General features: G+C 40.3%; 1 protein-coding gene across 1 annotated transcript in view; it reads left to right on the forward strand.

The window, feature by feature from the left end:
- The window catches only part of Sorcs3 (sortilin related VPS10 domain containing receptor 3), a 609,790-nt gene that overhangs the window by 452,044 nt on the left and 138,008 nt on the right, over window positions 1-19,738 (forward strand). The window contains exon 7 of the mRNA XM_031390639.1: window positions 5,632-5,750. Coding sequence (XP_031246499.1) covers window positions 5,632-5,750 — 119 coding nt within the window. The remainder of the gene's footprint in view (window positions 1-5,631; window positions 5,751-19,738) is intronic.

Consider the following 19,738-nt stretch of genomic DNA (forward strand, 5'->3'; position numbering starts at 1 on the left):
GAGGAGAGGAGAGGAGAGGAGAGGAGAGGGAAAGAAGGAAAGGAAGTCTTTGACTTCCTTTGACTTGGAAAATGATATGAGGGAAAAGTGAATGCAGAAATTATTAGCTCACTAATTCTTAACTACATCCCATTGCAGACGTAAGTAACCAAATGGGCTGGGCTCACTAAGTCATTTATCAGTCCATCAGACTAAACTCTAAACACTAGGAACATAGATCACCGACTCTTCAGATATCTTAGCTTATAGTTCCATCACTCTTTAGAAACTCAGAGGCCAACATGAAGGGGAGAGAAGCTTAGCTACTGGGTCTGCAGACTGAGAGACTTGGCCTCCATTAGAGCAAGCACAGTAAAACTCCACTTTGTATATTAAAGCTACAAACTCGTCTTTGTTTCAAAATTATAGACTTATTTGTAAGAGGAAAGAGCAAGTGGGAGTTCCTCAAGTTGCATTGTTTTCTAAGTTGTGAACATGTGATAACATGCCTGAATCTGAACTGGGATTTAGGTTCTCATTTTCCTGCTGTTTTCTGAATGTGTAGTGTTTAGGATTACAAATTCTTATCAAAATTCCTTGGGTTCAGACCCAACCTCTGTCATTATCCTAATGTCTCAGCTGTGGGACATAGGGAAATCTTTCAATCAGCAGGCAACTTAATGAAGACATTAATAATCCTGGGATGGTGTATTGAGAGTGACAGATTCTTATTGTAATATTGAAAGATTTAATAAGTTAATCCACATAGTCCTAAAATGTTTTCAAAACTGATGAGGACTACAAAATGCTGTTCTTGTTATTTTTATCATCATGATCACCACCATCATCACCTCCTGAGCCTTCATCACTACCACCATTATCATCATGACCATCATCAGCACCACCAGCATCAGCTCCACCTCCACCATCATAATCTAGGATAGGTTATTTCACGTGAATTAGACTTAGCTCTCAGTGAAGTCAGCCCAGGTTGCCATGAGGTTTGAATGCCTATAACTTTGCCACATTGTCTCCTGTGCCATAAAAGACAGAGATTGCTGGACTTTTCCTTTATCAGAGGTTTCACTAACCCTTGAAAGTCTTAAGCCCAATCGAAGGGACAGGAACGCCCTATTTTTGTTTGTATTTTAGTATCCACTGTGCCCCTAGTGTTAAATTAGGCTTTTCAATCAATGCCACATCCTTTGATTTGCACTTCATGTAAGTAGGTTAGCTCCACTTTCCAGCCAAGGACAAATAGAATTAGAGAAGCTAAAGAAGTTTTCAGAGTCCCCCTGAATCTGCTTATTTTTATGCGTTTGCATCTGAGAGTAATATTGTTATTTAAAATAAACAGCTCCTGGGTATTTCTCAAGAACAGACCCAAAGAGCTGAATTAGCTTTTTGTTCAAGATTTTAATTCACTTTTCAACTTCTGACAATATGTATGTTACCCAGAGGGATGGAAGTTGAGCGAATCATGCAAAGTTCTTTTCTCCGAGGTGGCAAGCGGCCCTGTGTCTAGGAAGTGTGAATCTTTAGTATTCTCAAAGGCAAAGCGTAATCACAAGTCACTATATAATTCAGCATAACAAAAATGTATAGGCTTTTAATAGAATTCAATTTTGTTTAAGCACTGCTTACTGTGGTTTTAGAAAGCCAGCCGAAGAGAGAAGATGCTTTATGCAGTGGTTCTGCAGGTATGGGGTGCAGCTCTTTTGGAAAAGCCTCGTAAAGCCCAAGCTAGACTATACTGTGGAATTTGTCAGTATGGAGGAGAAGCTTGCCTTGCTGAATACAGCAAGTTAAAAGCGTCCTCCTTGAGCCCTGTACAGCTCCTGGCATGACTGCAGCCCCCTCCGAATGAAATGAGGCTCTGAGGGTGTTAGACTGTCTCTCTGTCCAAATTCCAGGATGCTTGTGCACAAATCTCGAAGTGTGTTCATTTGCAAAAATGCTGTCTCTGTCTTTGGCCTGGGAATCACTTGAGAAAACTGAACTCCTATTTTCTGTTTCCCAGAATAGCATGGAGTGTCTGACACCTGCAGCTTCCTGGGTACTGTGGTCGAATACAAAAGAAATGAGGCAGCCCAACTAAGGCAGCCCCTCACACCTAGAGAAACTATCTATGTGCTTTAGTGAGGATGCGCAGAGGCTGTCTCAGCCTGGGATAGCAAAGGCCTTTCCTAAGCCTCCTGCTAAAACAGTCCAGCTACTTGGAAACCGGGCCAGACGTTTCCGAGGTTCCTAGCAGATCCCTCTATTTATGGTACCAAGGACATCCTTTTTGACTGTGACCTTTCATTTTGGAAATGGAGCAGTCACCACACCAGCTCTTAAAAATGTGTGACAAAGGTGTTTTTACATTTAGAAATATGCTCGTCATAAACATCCTCCAGTTGGAAAATCGCTACCTAGGGTTCTCGCAGGGCAATCTAAGTGAGGTCTTCTAAAGCTTAACCTCCGTAGTTTTTCTTCTTACTTGGGGATGTTTCAAATAAAGAACAGAAAATTCTATCTCAATAATAATGGTGACATGGTCAGTCCTCCAGCAGGCAGTTTGGCAGCATGGCTCAGAGTTGTCTATGCTCAAGTCCAGGGGGAGCCTTCTCATTTTCAAGGATTCCCTCTTCACAGAGCGGAGTTTCCTGTCTACAAGCTTACCTCAAAAGTCACTTCCCTCATTTTTCTCACTTATTTTTTTTTCTATCTTGGGTATATTCTTTTCTTTGTGCACAAGCCTGGCACTTAAAGGGTGTGCATAGGAGTGTAAACTCGGGATATGATTTACCCATCAGCACAAACTTTTCCTTCCTGACAATGATGCCAGTGTTATTGGTACTAATTGAGTAGATGAGAGATGCTCTCAACTAAAGCATCTTTCCTTTGCCTTCACAGTATAAATGGCACTTAGAGGATTTTCAAAAATGTATTCAACAATATGCTAAGTATTTTATATAAAATATAGTGAATCCTGGTGACAATCTTACTTAGTCTACCCCCTCCCCCCAAGATGGGACGTGGTTGTTACAATTAATACAGGATTGGGACTGTCTTGTCCTCAGGTGCCACGCTGTGATCATTAATCTTGATCTGAGTCTCTTCCTGGGTCTGATACCTGGTATTACCAAAAACAAACAAGCAAAAAAAGGCCAAGTAATTAACAGCTTGTTTTGGGATTTCAATGTATATGACAAATATCCCTCTGGCTTCCATCATAAAACTTTACATATAGTCATATTTATCCTCATTTGGAGGGACTGTTGGAAACTTGAGATCTACTAGAAAAATGGAGCCTGGAATGAGTGATATTTCCTGCTCAGTCTTGACACCCAAAGGTTTCCTGGGACAGTCCCTCATTTCTGATTGGTAGCCTGGACAGCTGGATAATTCACTGTCCCCTCCCACTGAGTTCATATCAGACAGGGGCCACAAAGGCACTCATTACTGTAGCTCTGAGTTTTGGAAAATCAAAGCATTGAGACTTCCAGCACATGAGTCTGGCTAAAGACTGCAAGGTCTCTTAATGTGAAGTGGATTTCAGCAACTCATGTAAGTGCTGGTGTCTTGTTAAATGGAACCTGTCATCCCATGCTGCACACTGGCGAGCAGAGCCAGAGCCAAGCTGTAGGATGAGCCTGGCACCGGTTCCTACTTGTCACAGGCCAAGCTTTGAGTAGGTGTTGATTTTGTTTGGGGTGGCCTTGAAAAGACTTGATTCTCCTTTCAGAGTGTTCAAATGCAAAAGGCATAAGTAAATAGCCAGGGAAGAATGAGCCTTTCCACGAGTGGAAGCAAGTGGCCCTCCCACGTGTACCTTTGATTAGCAGTGTGAAGAGCTTGCGGAGACACTGACTGACAAGGACACAGGTTTCACGCTTGTGTGTGTGATTTCTTTATGTCTGTTTATTGCAGCCTTTTGTCGAATTTTGGTGCTTTAGTCAAGGAGCAAATTAGTAAGCTCGCACATATCCAAACATATCCCCTGTGGGCAGACACTGTGCTCCAGAGCATAGCGTGGGGTCCCTGCCTTCCCCTCTCCTCTCAGCAAGAAGTGGAAAGCCAGACCACTCCTGGCTTCATTCATGGTCTGGGGCTACAAACATGTCTCCCTTGTGAGGTGGACCTGGATAATTGGAAGAGCATAAATTGGGTGTTAAGTCATTCTTGGGTCTCCTTTAGACTGTGGTCTTGGTTGCTTAGCCACACAGCATTGTCCTGTAACTACATTTGAAATTTAATTGGCCTGTAAAAAGAAAAACTTAAAAATCAGAATATTTTGCATTTTGCATTAAATGTAAACTAGCAGTATTTAGAAATCCACAAGGCCTAAAACCAGGTTGCCTATAATGAACTAGAGCCAGTTATTTTGAGGAAGGGTCTCATGAAGGCCTAGGGCAGCCTTGAACTTGTCATCTTCTGCCTTCCCTGCCTGAGTATCTGAGATTATAAGACAGAACTGCCAGGCCAGAGTATGCTAACAAATAAAAACAATTTGTAATTTTGACATTGAAGGGAAATTAAGTATGACAGAAAAAAGGAGCTTCTCCAACTTATAGTTTTAAAGCAATCTACTTTTTATTTTGATCATTTATTTCTTAATTTCATAAAATGAACAATGACTGTGTTTATAGCAATTTTCAGGGTAATTTCTTCACAAAGACTCACTTGTAGTTTTTTCCTGAAGAAATAAGAAATTGAATACATTGTTTTCCAGGTTGATTCTGTGGTTCTGCACTTAACATCAGAGGTTTGGTTGTTGTGGTTTAGCTAAAACCGTGACTATAAATGTAGTTTTTTTTTCAAATAATTATACAAGTTTTATATAAGTACTAAGTGAATGTATTCTTGTTGCAATATAATAAAGATGTATATTTGGCGAAAATCACAGGCAGTAATAAAATATTATATAATAACTTAAGTTCATCCCATTCTTAAAGTACTCATATCTAATCTTTATATAAGGCTTTTAAGACTTTATTCTGTGTAATTGTAGCACAGACCTGTGTACATAAAAACAAAGTTTAGAGTTATAAATGAATCATACCTGTTCACAATGGGGAATATAGTTTCAAAACATGGTAAAGGAATGCATCATGGAGAGTCTGTTGATGCATATGTACCTGCTAAGATTTGTAATAATGGCATGATACTCTGGCATGTGTATATATCTTAGCTGTTTCAAGTGTTCTTTAATTCATGGACATTTAGCCTATTTTTACTTTTACACTGCTATGAATAATGGCACAATGAACACTCCCACCTTGCCTTTCCTCTTTGTGAAATATATGAGTCTTTCTATAGAAACATTCCTTGAACTAAAATTACTGGCAAAAAATATGTGCATGTAAATTTCTGAAAGCTTCTTCAAATGCTTTCTTCCAAAAGCTAAAAGGATTTCTTTTCTTTTCTTTTCTTTTTTTTTCCAATAGTACATGAGATTAACTCTTTCTCCACTCTCTTCATGAACCTAGATATTACCCTCATTTCGGGGGTAGTGTCTTCAATTTTTGTGTACAAGAAAGTAAAATCTCATTATTATTTAAAAAAAAATTGTCTTTGATTCCCCATAATGTCCAACTTTGTGTGCTGCAAGAGTCTTGGCTGGTCATTTACCTTGCTGCTAAATGTCAACATGACTCTTTCTTTCAGATGCCCACTACCTCACCTGCAGAATCCAAGAATGTGCTGAGACAACTCGGAGCGGCCCCTTTGCCCGCTCCATTGACATTAGCTCCCTGGTTGTCCAGGATGAATATATCTTCATTCAGGTGAGTGTTATTAGCACATTCAACAGTTGGAAGGGAGACAAGTGAGGTTGGATGCCTGCTAAAAGTGAGGATGGCATTCCCAGGAACGTGAAGTGAAGGGACAGAGACACTGTCCTTCAGCGACTTTGTGGTTCCAGGCCCTAGGGATACTCCAGAGTTCTCCTGCACTCTGAAGGTTTTGCAGGTCAGTGTCTGTCCTGGAGATCTTCCCTACCAGGGAATTGTTCAGTCCGATGGCTGTTTCAGGATAACAGAGCTGTCAAGATAATTAGGCTTTGGGTTCCGAGGTTACTTAGAGTCAAATGTCTAATGGGCTTTGACTTTAAGTAATTTATCAAAGCCATGCTCTATTTCTGTCCAAAGTGGCTTCTCTGACTTAGACATGAAATCCTGCAATGAATTAGACATTGCCAGGATTCTTCACTTTCTGGAAAAGGCTAAAACTTGCTCAATTGTCCATTCCCCTTCCAGCGCTGATCACGTTTTAGAATGTCCAACTCTTAAGTCCTTTCCAGCAAGAAATCGACTGTTAGAGGAAACTAAATGAAATCTTTATGTATTGAGTTTGCATTGTCTACTGTATAGTTCAAGGAGATGCAAACTTGGTGGAATATGTGGAAAAGTAAAGGGTAAAATTCCAAGGGAAGAGAGAAAGAGAGACAGGTAGGTAGATGATAGATGATACATAGATAGATAGATAGATAGATAGATAGATAGATAGATAGATAGATGGAAGATGGGTAGATAGATAGGCAGATTCATAGATAGATGGATAATAGATTCATAGAAGATAGATAGATAGATAGACAGACAGGCAGATAGATAGATAGATAGATAGATAGATAGATAGATAGATAGATAGATAGATAGACAGATGTAAATACATGATAGGCTAATATATTATACTTGACATTTGATGACAATCTTTAGTTTCCCAATCTACTTTTCCAAAATTTATTCTCAGTTGTTTGGCAAATGGTTTCTCAAAGGAAACTTGAACTTTGACACTACCCTGAATTTGCTCCTGAAGGATATTTTTCTCTACCTTCTCCTTAGCTTTTCAGTCCAGATCAATTGCATCTCCTCTGTGAGGATGCACCTTGCCCTCCAGTACACCTCAAAGCACAAGGTTTACATTTTTCTAGCTCATGGCTCATTAGAACCATCCCTTGCCAGATGTGAACAGATTCTTCTCCTTTCCAAATCAAATATTATACTTCAGGGGTAAGAACTATATTTTAAAATATTCTTTTGTCTTTCACCCTTGGCCAGACAAATTTTCAATGCCAGTAGAGTATTCAGTGAGTATTTGTTGTGTTGATGGAAACCCAGGAGAAGTAGCCTACTACCCCAAACCAACTTAAGAGAGAGAGAGAGTGGAAGAAGTCAGCATCTCAGGATTGATTCTCTGTGTTGTGGTTTATCAATAGGTTCCTCATTATTTCATTCATAGGTGTTGATTGTAAACACATGCTGTAAAGCATGCAACGCTAACTTCTACTCTTGCTATTCCTAAGATTTCTGCCCATGACCTGATGCATATTTCCCTTTAGGACTTACTGCTTGAGCAGTCCTGTGAGTTTGAGTACTGTCTCCACATCCTGATGCCTTAAGCTTAGTGAGCAGTGATCTCCTTTACATGATAGATACCCTTGGTTAATAGCTCTGTCTACACCCCAGGGTGGATGCTGTGCATCAGAAACACAAGATCAGCTTGTACTGACAAAGCTGGTGGAGTACCCAGACCCAGTCCACTCAGGGCAGAAACTCAAATAGCGTTCACGATTGCTGAGCTGAAGGCACCCACATGCTCAGCTAGCTGCATCCTTGGTTTGGGATATTCACTTTCACCTGACTCCCACTGCCATGGTCCCCACATATGTGACTAATGTTTTTCTTTACTTTTGCTGAAAAGTTTAACATGGGATCATGAGATATTTATGATCTTTTCTTAATGGCAATACTGTATATAATGATGAATGTGGGTTAAACTTTTTCTTGGAAGTGTGACTTCAAGTTTAGAATATCTCTCCTCCGCATGTGTTTCATAATATATTCTGTAACAAAAACAAACAAACAAAAATCTGCTTTACTTTGCTTGAAAAGGAGAGGCTGCATTTTTTCAGCAATGTTGTATTTCTTGGCTGCATTTTTCAGCAACGTTGTATTCCTTGTCAGGTCCATGTGTGATTTCTCCTAGCTGCTGGGGCAAAGACAATGAATACAGAAATTCCTTGACTTAGTCAAATGAATTCTAGGGAGACACACACATGCACACACACTATGGGTATGGAGGGTAACAGGAGCATTAGTTTGGAGTACAGTAGTTTCTCAGGCAGATTCATTTGACTTTTCTATAAAAAGAAGTTATTGTAGCACCTACTCCATGGGCTGCCTGAGGACTGTGCTTGACCATGGCCTCTATGAAATACCACAAAGCTGGAACAGAGGTTGTCTGTGAACATGTGCTATGCCTTTATCCTTTACTGTGTGTGATAAGCTCATTTCTCTATAAAATCTGCCACATGAGGGTTGATGCTGTGGATGAACAAAACAAAACAAAACACCAGGAATTGGATGCTGGTGTATTAATGAATATACCCCATTGCTGTATTAACTGGGACTTGATGACTTGACCAAGGACAGATACTTAGGAAACAGACGACTAAGTGTGTCCGGCTTGGCTTCTTTGAGCCCTGCATGGAGATGTGGGGTAGGAAATCAGAGATTCAGGAAGAGAAGCAGTGGGGCTGTCATGGTTAAATATATAAATTAGAAGATAGTGTGTTGATAGTATTTGCAAATCATTAAAAAATCAAAGATGAACAGAAAAGAGGAAAGGTACAAACACTGGTTCCTGGCACACACCGGTGTTTACATTTAGGAAGGTGAGAAGGAACCAGCTGGGAAGGCCACAGCTAAGAGTTGAAAGATGGCGTCAGAAAGATAGAAGGTGCTCTTGTCACTTGATTGATTCTTACTTACTCAGAAGGCAAAGGCCATAAACTTGAAAACAAAACAAAACTATACCCCCCAAAACCTGCCTATAGGGCAAAGGGCAATAAAAAAAAACTATACCCCCCAAAACCTACCTATAGGGCAAAGGGCAATAAAAACAAAACTATACCCCCCAAAACCTACCTATAGGGCAAAGGGCAATAAAAACAAAACTAAACCCCCAAAACCTGCCTATAGGGCAAAGGGCAATAAACTTGGAAAACATTAACAACAACAAAAGCAAAAACAAACAAACAAACAAACAAAGACGTGCCCATAGGGCAAAGGGCTATAAACTTGAAGACACACACACAAGCACAAGCACACACACACACACACACACACACACACACACACACACACACAATACCTAACTGTAAGGCAAAAGGCCATAAAATTGAAAAAGAAAATGCTGAATTTCTTTAATCACCAAATAAGCACAGGTTAAATACTGTTACTTGAAGCTATCCACGGTTTAAGATTGAAGCTATGTAAAAAGAGTGCCAGTAATCTGCAGTCAAGCTCCACACAGAGTAGTCTGCATGGCAAATGGTTTTCCATCAGAACTTAACCATCCCTTCCCCTGAAAGGAGTTCTGCGACTTGCCTCTATAGAAATGTCGAGTAAGTCTTACTGCTGCCAGTGTGCGCTCAGGGTGTAGTTGTGATGACGTAAAACTCTCATTATTATTGTCTGCCTTCCGTGCTCTTCCATCTGTTCCTTTCATAGTATGGAATATTTTAATTTTAATTCTAACTGAATCATTTAGGAGTATAGCTATTTACAGAATAGCCGAGCGTCTGTTTTGGGATGATTTTGTATTGATTTCTTCTTGTGAATGATGCTAAATCCAGGATGCTGCATGTATCTCTGTTTTCCTTCTTCTCATTAAGTCTTCCACCACTCACTTTAAATTGGTCACAGGATTTTCTAGTGTTTGTCTTGCTGTGTTAGCACATGACTGGTAATGTAAATATTTTGTGAAGTACTGTGGATAATGTGAGAAATGGCGTTCATGGTGACTTCGCATGATTCCCTTTTCGAATTACAATAGTCATTTAGCCCATAACTCAGTCATTTAGCACATACGTGTTCTCTTGGGTCCCATTGGTCCTGCATTGGCTTTGATCTCTGGTTTTGTTTTGTTTTGTTTTGTTTTGTTTTTTGTTTTTTTTTTTTCAGTCTATACAGTCAGCGGTACCCATTGGTTTTCTGGGAAAGCTTCACATTTAGCTTTCAGTTGTCTGCAGTTTGTCTTTGGTTGAAGCTTTTGGGAACAGCTAATTCGTGAGTGTGGCAATACTCCTAACTTCCCCTGTGTAACTGAATAGCACTTTCGCGATGTCCACATTTCATGTGCTGACCTCTGTCCCTGTGAAGTTGGCCTTTGTTGAGTGCCTGCCTGTGGCTGGGTCAGGGCAGTCTGAGATTCTCATCTTGGAGATTTCTCGTTTTGTTTTTCCTGGCTCTCATTTAGGGAGGGGAAGTTTATTTTTGCTAACCCCTGGGCACTTGTACCATATTTGTAGATGTGTTTGTGTGTGTTAACATTCTGTATAAACTCCACCCCCACAGATACCTGGCAGCAGCCAAGTATGCTCCTCCCCATGGTTACCTGGCAATGGCCAGGTAGGCCTGGCCCTATAAAAGGGGCTGCTTGCCCCCTCCTCTCTCTCTTACTCCTGCTTCTCCACCTTGCTTCTTACCCCTTGCTGCTCCTCTCTCCCCATTCCCTTCCCCCCCCCCCACATGGTCATGACTGGCCCCTACTTCTCTACTCTCTCCTTCTCTCTGCCTTTCTCTGCCTCTGCTACCCTCTTAACTCTCTCCCATACCCTAAATAAAGTCTATTCTATACTATACCGGCTTGTGTCTGGTCCCTCAGGGGGAAGGGATGCCTCAGCATGGGCCTGTTGAAGCACCCTGTTCCCCCACACCTTGCCACAACACATTCTTATAGCTTTCTCTTTTTATGATCACAACAGTGTGTGCCTGGGGTCATCATACTGCTTGAGCCCTGGGAATGTGTCTCTTTCATTTAAATGACTCGGTTTTTCCTCCATTTTTTTTTAAATCATCTGCAAAGCCCCTTTAAGATATCTTGAAAGATGCATTTTCCTTGATTTCCAGGGTTTGGGCACTCTTCCTGTAGGGCCCAGAATGTGTGAGACAAGTTGACAAAAGGAAGAGAGCATTTCATCCTGTCCCCAATTTAAACAAAATGAGATAAAAACAGCTTTACAGTGTGCTTGAATCTGTATTTAGTAGTTTACAGGGTCATTCTGTCTCATTTTCCATTTTTAGATCCTTTTCTGAGCCTAACCAGATTATATTTTATATTCTCATCCTCCTCCTCCTCCTTCTCTGACAACAAAAATAACGAGTCCCATCTTTCTTTCTTCCTCCTTTGTGTGTCTTCCCTTGTTCTTTTTACTCCTTTTTAAAACCCTTTTCTTATTGGAGTGATCTAATTATGTAGGTCTCTCTCTCTCTCTCTCTCTCTCTCTCTGCATGTACACACATATACACACATGTACACACATGCATATTTATGCATATGTGTATGCAAGTGCATGTTTTTATGAAAATATAGGTGTGTGCACATGTGTACATATATTTGGAGATCACATATATTTGGGTTCCATCCTGCTAACTGGCAGTAGACATTTTTGTCCGCATGTATATTTGCATGCCTCTTGTGTGCTTGGTATCCATAGAGGCCAGGAAAATATTTAGAATTAGAATTAAAAATGATTGTAAGTTACCATGGCTATGTGGGTGTTGGAAAATAAACCCTGGTCCACTAGAAGAGCAGCCAAAGCTCTTAACTACCCTCTCTAGACCTGTATCTCTATATTTTAAATTATTGGGTTTTTTTTTTTTTTGTGTGTGATCTCAGCCCTTCAGGTCGTCCATAAAATATCAAAAATCTAGGATGCTTATCTTGTGAAAGATTAGGGTTCCATCTCTGTTTATTGAGATTATTACTTCATTCTCAGTTCTGTGTGACTCAACAATTTTTTTCCCTAAGTAGTATTTCTCATAAGACAGAATCCCCTAGAACACAATATATGTGGCTTCCTTCCCACGTATATTGTATTTCATGGTTAAATTTTCATTAAGTCTGGAGTCGGCATTGCTCTTCTTGTTTGGCTTGCTGCTGTAGGATGATTTATGAAGAGAAAGGGGGCGCATTATAATTACTTGGCTATTTAAAACCATTTATAAATCCTTATCATGTGTTTCTGAAATGTTGCTGTAGTTTACTAACTGGTTTCTCTGCTCTCAGATCAGCACCCCAAATCCCCAGTGCCTTCACAAACTCCTTCCAAAGTCCTTTATTTAGAATAGAAATCAATGTCCTGAGCCTCGGTGGCTGTTAATCACCTGCAGGGTAAAATCCAATTCCTTAGCATTGTCTGTGAGAATCTCTGTAGTTAGGGCTCTCATATGAATCAGCCTTATAATAATACCTTACTCACTATTGCTACCCACAAACCTCCCTTGCTTTAATTAACCCTTCAATAAACATGGGCCCTTTTCATGTCCATGCATACACCATGACACTTCTTGCCGCCTGCATCTTTCTTGTATTTTCTTTATACTTGGGATACCCCTTTGGTAGACAAACTCAGTCTTTAAAATTCAGCATTAGGTAGCAGGTCCTTTAGCTTTCTTCCCTGGCATCCTCAGTCAGAATCTAAGCAAGCTCTACAGCCTCCTTCTTAACCCTTTGTACTGTATCTCCTCCATCGGGTCTGTAAACCATGAGGACCCCGATTCCATCTTATTCATCCTTGTTTCTCCTGCTCTTTGCATAATAACTGGTACTCGATAAGTGTTTGTTGAACCGAACTGAACTAAGAAGATAAGATGTGGTCCTTATTTTCAGGGAGTGTAGCTAGTTATCTTTTTCATGCAAGGAAATCTTGTTTCTGTAGCTAACAATATAAGACAACTTAAAGTAATTGGCGGTTGCTCACTGCATAAGAAATGCCCCTGTGTAGAGTGCCTTTGTGTTTCCGTAAAACCACTGTCCAGGAATTACTGAGTATGTTATTGAGTGCTTGTCTTCCATTCATTCATTTAAATATATTAAAAGACATTCAGCCCAGTGGGGAGCACAGGCAGCTAAGCAACTATAATGCAGTGTGGTGAAGGCTACAACAGAAGGAAACACGTGTTGCTGCTCTTGGCAAGATGCTGAACCCTTCCTCTTCGCAAGATGCTGAACCCCTCCTCCTCTCCTGGATGAGTGTCAGTGCAGGATTCCTGTGGCAGCCGTCTCCATAAGACGGTGGACAGAGAGAGGACAACACAGAGTTAGGCCTAGCCACAGGACCCGTGTGTCAGGGCAGAGAGAGGACAACACAGAGTTAGGCCTAGCCACAGGACCCGTGTGTCAGGGCCCTCTACCCAAGGTGCCTTGTGCCTTCTGGAGAGGAGAACCTTCCGTTTTCCTTTCATGAAATCTGGATAAAGGTGCTTACCCTTCTTTCTACCAAGACATCTCAGAAGCAACCTGATCCCAGTTCTAGTACCTCCTAAGCACTGAACTCACGGTTCTCCGCCTCAGCCTTCTGAGGGTTGGAATTACAGCTGTGTAGGTGTCCACACCTGACTCTGCCGTTGGATATTTTTGATAGCTTCATTTTCCTTTTTAAAAGCAGGTTTTAAATCATTTTCTAAATATGCATTTAATAATAAAGATGAAATACTTCAAGTGATTTTCTGAAACTTTGCTGGGTTTTCGTCATTTGTGGAAATATAAACTGGAAAGTTGGACTAAGGGTTAGGATGGGCTTTCTTATGCAGAAGGTGAGATTCTACTTTGGTGACCAAGATCTGCTCCTAAACCAAGGACAGTGAAGGGTTCTTTCTGTTCCATGAATAAAGATGCCTCAGAAGAAGAAAACCAACCAACTGATAAAGTCTAAAAAAAAAAAGTCATGGTTTAAGCTTATAGATGATGCTTGACAACATCCCTGCTCACTAAGATGGAAACAAGTCTGCTAGCCCCAAGATACTTTATCAAGGAAAATTCATTAAGAAAGGGGAAAGCTGTGTAGAGCAGCTCACATGAGTCTACTGTCTCCAAGGCTGGCCTTGAGGACTCTGTGCTCTATGGAAGGGCATTTGCTATCCCTGAGGAGGTAAGTGTTGGAAGTAGAGCTTTGTACAGGTAGATTTTTTTTTAAAAAAATACAATTTATCAAGTAGATAACAGTAAGTTTAGCATAAGGTGCTTAGGTAAATTTTCCACTTAATTTTTCTAGTATTGTAATTTTAGTATTGTATTTAGTATAGTATTGTATGGTATGGTATAGTATTGTATTTAGTATTGTATAGTATTGTATTTAGTATTGTAATTTCTAGTATTGTAATTCTAGTAATTTCTAGCTATTTTACGTCTGGCTATAATGCTCACAGAAACAGAACGGATGAAAAGAACAACAGCAAACAAACATAAAAGGACCTCATTCGAAGACCCATTCTATCCTGTCACCTTTCCCACACACCGGGGGAACAAATGCTGTTTCTGGCAGCTTTATATCCCAGGAGAACCAGAGTGGCCAACAAATACCAGCTGCATAACTAAATGATATGCAACCAATATGTCAAAAACACTAGCATGTTTTACTGCAGCTATAGTTACAGTAATCCAAAGTGTCTATTAACTCATAAATGTTTGAAAATATGATACATAACCATAGTGGAATACTACTCAGCCATGAAAAAGAACGACAATCTGAATATTATGCTAATCAAATCAGCCAAGTAAAGCAAGATAAGAAATATACACAGATAGCAACACACTGCATTGCACCCCCAAAATATGTGTAATTTTCTGGGTTCATGTATGATTTTAAAACTTAAAAATGATAATAATAAAAGTAGGAGATGATTGTAGGGAAGCGATCTCGTTGGCTTAGTACTTCTTCAGAGCGAGTAACAGTTTTGTTCACGCTTTTCATTGCTTTGCGTGAGTCACATTCAGTTAACCACTGGGTTCTGGCGCTAATGTGTTTAAAAGTCAATGATAAAACACTGGGAACCACATTGGTCAGAGGTCAGGCCTCTTTTATACGTAGACAGCCACTAGAAAAACAAGTGAGACCAAAGCCATATCTTCTCTGCATATGAGTAAGTACTCTATATCTTTGAGAGGACACTTAAATAAGCAAAATATCAGGCAACCTCTAACTAATGCGAATCATTCGAGTAATCCATTACCCTTCTCGCTATGATCTTAACTTCACACGAAAAGTTCACATCTTCTCTGTTATACCTCTAAAGAAGAGCCTTTCCCACAACCAATAAAAATTCTCTTTCCTAGATCTATTCTTCTTAGTCCTCTGTCCTGCGTGTGGCAGGAGTTTCTATAAACTACCCATGTGACTCCTAAAATTCAGGAAGACTGCAAAGGTTTCACACCTCACCTGTATTTCAGGCATGGCAAGCAGTGCAAGTCACCCTCTCAATGGCTTCCCTGGAGGGGACCTTATGCTTGCCCTCTGGCCGCAATTGAGGTGAAGTTGTTTAAGAAACTGAGCCATCTGGTAACCTGTTGGTGCATTTTCTGTCTTGGGTTTCTTAGTGAAATCAAAATGTGTTAATTCTTCCCACCCAGAAAGCCATGCTTTACTGGGAAAGAATCTGCCTGAAATACCTGTGCTCTACATAGTTAGAAGAAAAAGCATGTCCTCCATAGGTAAGGGGGGGGACCTAAAGTTGATTCCTGCATTCTGAGAGAAGTTGGTTGACAATCCTGCCATTTATCCTTATAAGATAGCCTTTCTGGTGGTTATTCTAGAAAACAGTTAATTCAGCAACAATCATCCTAAAATTCTTCCAGCAAAAGGATTTATACCCTGCCTACTAGCAATGTCAACAGTTAAGAACATGGCCTTGTAAGGTTTCTTGTATCTGCTGTAGATCACACGAATTTCTGACCTAGTTTCTCATGATGGCACATGAGGTCACCTTTCATGTGAGGCTTCATTCACTCACTGAACAAATTGGCACTCACATTCACTTTTATCCACCCAAGTATCTACAATGCAAGGGAAGTTAAATTAATTACAGATTGAAATTACATGCTCAAATGGAAGAGAGAATGAACATTTGAAGGAGGAAAGTCCTTGCTGACTACTGAAGTTATTGCCTCACACTCTCTAATCTCTGTGGCTTTTAGTGTAGGACAAGTTCTTTCCCTTGTTTTCTTAGGTGATCTTGGTACTGTCCTGGGAGGTTACACATAGAAAATTAAATACTCAGGAGAAAGAACTCCTTTTAGTGGCTGGACATAGTGAATAGGTCGGAGGGTTCCTAAATGCGTATCTAGAAAGGCTTATATACATTCTCTGAACCTCCTGTATGTCTTACAACAATTTGTACAGAGCAAGTGTCATGATTCTGTTCTACAGACTGATTAGTCTAACCAAGTTATCCACACCCTCTTTAATGGGCACTAACGTCCTGGAGCTTTTGTAAGCTGTTAATGAAAATTTCAGGCTCCTGTCAGCCAGCACATGCCGGCATCCAAAATAGTATCTTGATTTGATGATTGAATATGGGAAGGATTCTCAGGTGGAGCAGTCTCTGGAGTGTCCTTCCTTCACTTTCTGCTCCATACTTTGTCTGCAACTCCTTCCATGGGTATTTTGTTTCCCCTCTTAAGATGGAATGAAGTATCCACACTTTGGTCTTTCTTCCTTCTTGAGTTTCTTGTGGTTTGTGGATTGTACTTTGTGTATTCTGATCTCCTGGGCTAATATCCACTTATCAGAGAGTGCATACCATGTGTATTCTTTTGTGGTTGGGTTACCTCATCAGGATGATATGCTCCAGATCCATCCATTTTCCTAAGAATTTCATAAATTTACTGTTTGTAATAGCTGAGTAGTACTCCATTGTGTAGATGTACCACACTTTCTGTATCCATTCCTCTGTTGAGGGACATCTGGGTTGTTTCCAATTTCTGGCTATTATAAATAAGGCTGCTATGAACATAGTGGAGCATGTGTCTTTATTACACATTGGGGCATCTTCTGGATATATGCTCAAGAGTGGTATAGCTGGGTCCTCTGGTAGTACTATGTCCAATTTCCGGAGGAACCACCAAACTGATTTCCAGAGTGGTTGTACCAGCTTGCAATCCCACCAGCAATGAAGGAGTGTTCCTCTTTCTCCACAATCTCTCCAGTATCTGCTGTCACTTGAGTTTTTTTTAATTCTAACCATTCTGACTGGTATGAGGTGGAATCTCAGAGTTGTTTTGATTTGCATTTCCCTGATGACTGTCTTCTGAGAGGCTCTGACAGTACCAGACTAATACAGAAGTAGAGGCTCACAGCCATCCATTGGACTGAATACAGGGTGCCCAATGAAGGAGCTAGATAAAGGACCCAAGGAGCTGAAGGGCTTGCAGCCCATTAGGACGAAAAACAATATGAACTAACTAGTACCCTCAGAGCTCCCAGGGACTAAACCACCAACCAAAGAGTACGCATGGTGGGACTAATGACTCCAGCATCATATGTATAGCAGAGGATGGCCCAGTCAGTTATCAAGGGCAAGAGAGGCCCTTGGCCCTATGAGGTTCTATGGCACAGTGTAGGGGAATGGCAGGGTCAGGAAGTGGGAGAGGGTGGGTTGGTGAGCAGGAGGAAAGAGGAGGGAACAGGTTTTATTTTATTTTATTTTATTTTTCTTTTTTTCAGAGGGGAAACTGGGAAAGGAGATACCATATAACATGTAAATAAAGGAAATATCTAATTAAAAAAATTTCATAGGGACAGACATTATGGTATAGATTCATTTAGTACCTATTCCTACTTTCAACTCCGAGTAATATTCTGGATGTAGTTCAGAGGAAATCCCTGCTTTAATGAGGATGGAACAATGGACAGACCGCTTCTTAAATCACTACAGTTCCACAATCAAGCCAACCAGATGCTGTTGGATTTTAAGAATCTCGTGCATATGCAGAGAAACGTAGCTCTGTTGTAAGGTATGGTGAGATGTCTCCTAAGTACTGGCAATTAATGACTGTCCAAAGCTAAGAGACAGGTCTCTACTGAGCCCCAGAAAATATGCTAAGTGCAATGTAACATGACAGAGGCAGAAGATGTCGTCCCTGCCCTACAAGCATTTATGACTCAAGGAGGCAGGAGACTGAGTGAGGGAAAAGGCTCTGGTTTCTAAGACCTGCTCTGTAATCAGAGATCTTCTCTATACCAGGCAGGGAACACTGACAAGTTACATAGACTCTCAGAGAACTCATTCTCTCATCTCTGTAGATCGGAATCATGGTACTTGCCCTGTGCAAATTGGAAGGTTGTTGTGAGGATCAAGGGAGCTGATAATAAGCATTTGAAGTGCTTTGAAAACTACAAAGCCCTACAAAAGCCCAGAGTCATCACTAATCCACACACACTAAACTCAGCCTTACTTCTTTGTGTATATACACCCTCTTTTAAAGTTTTTTTTTTTTTAAAGCATGTCAAATGAAAGATTACTCAATCTCTTTGCCAAATTCATTTTTGAATTATTCATGGGATCGGCTCATGGTTCAACATTTGTGCAGGATAAAGCCTTCCTACATAACTTGCATGGTATTATCATAAAGGAAATCCGCCTCTCATGATCTCATGAGACAAGATATGTTCTGAGCTTTAATTATCTTTGAAGATGTGTAACATATTGGTCTTGGTTCATCAAGGTTTTGATAGTTTATTGAAGAGACTACTTTATACTTCATCATGGGACATGGAGATGTGTCTATGGTGCAGCCACTATTTCTCTAATTGTTCTCTTTCTGATAGGAAAAAAGCCCCGTGGCAGTAATTAATAGAGTGTAATTATTCAAAGAAAACTATTTGGTGATATTTTAAATGATGTTAATTCAGCTTTAATGGGAAAGCTTTTTCGAATGTTAAATAAATAGCAATTTCATCATTAGGGACACAATTACAACACAGAAATTTTAAGGGAAATTACAAAGATAGAGACAGTCTTCATAAGAAATCCAATATAGATATGCTTAGGTGTATACACTTGAAACACTCCCAGAATCTTAAGTACATGTGTTTTCTATATCCAGCACCAGTTGTCATGTGGCTGGGACACAGCATGTATTAAATTTGGTGGCTTGGTGTAAGAGTTGCTGCTAGTATTTAAGATGCTCTCAGTAATAAATGCAGAGTGCTGCTAGGCAAGTAATGACGGTGCTCAGTGAACCTGTAGGACATCTTACAGGTTTCACTGCTCATCCTTCTGGCTCATGTTGGCATCCATCACCAGCTGTGAATAAGGGAGGCCTGCTATCAGCTTGCCTTCACTGCCCTGGAGATCTCTTGCTTTTTGTTCTGCAGCTCATTTATCCTCAATTTATATCCTCGCAAGAGACCTCTTGACCATTCTGGGACAGACACAAACCAGGATGTCTAGAACCTCTGACAATAGATCTTCTAAGACTCAGTAGGTATTGTCTTAGCATCTTTTCCTCCAGTTTCAGGTGGACAACTCTAAGCTTCATTTGCTAGAAGTTTTCTTTGATAGGACCACAGTGGTACTGAGCCATTGTGATAACAAGTTAGTGATTTGCCTGGAATGGCTTTCTCTTCATCTCTATTTCTTGATTCCTAATTGCATGGTTTCTATTCCTGGATCATTTCTTACCAAATGAAATTAAAAACTACCTATGCGATTGTTCTTACTCAGGATTCACTTCTCCTTGAAAGACTCAGATATTTCTATGAAATCTGTATGTAGCCAGAATAATGGGTAAAGTGAACAATGCCAGAAACAAAGGCACCAGTCTCTCCACTCAAATACTAAGCCCCTCTCTTCCTCTCTTTCACAGAGTGTTAGACTAGCCATCCATCTCAGTGTCTTCTGTATCTTTATATCATTGATGCCTGTTTTGGAACTTCCGACTGTAGTCACACATTTTCAAATCTCTACCATTCTTTTTTTTTTTTTTTTTT

Source organism: Mastomys coucha, unplaced genomic scaffold (genome assembly GCF_008632895.1).
Source record: "Mastomys coucha isolate ucsf_1 unplaced genomic scaffold, UCSF_Mcou_1 pScaffold21, whole genome shotgun sequence".
Classification (NCBI taxonomy): domain Eukaryota; kingdom Metazoa; phylum Chordata; class Mammalia; order Rodentia; family Muridae; genus Mastomys; species Mastomys coucha.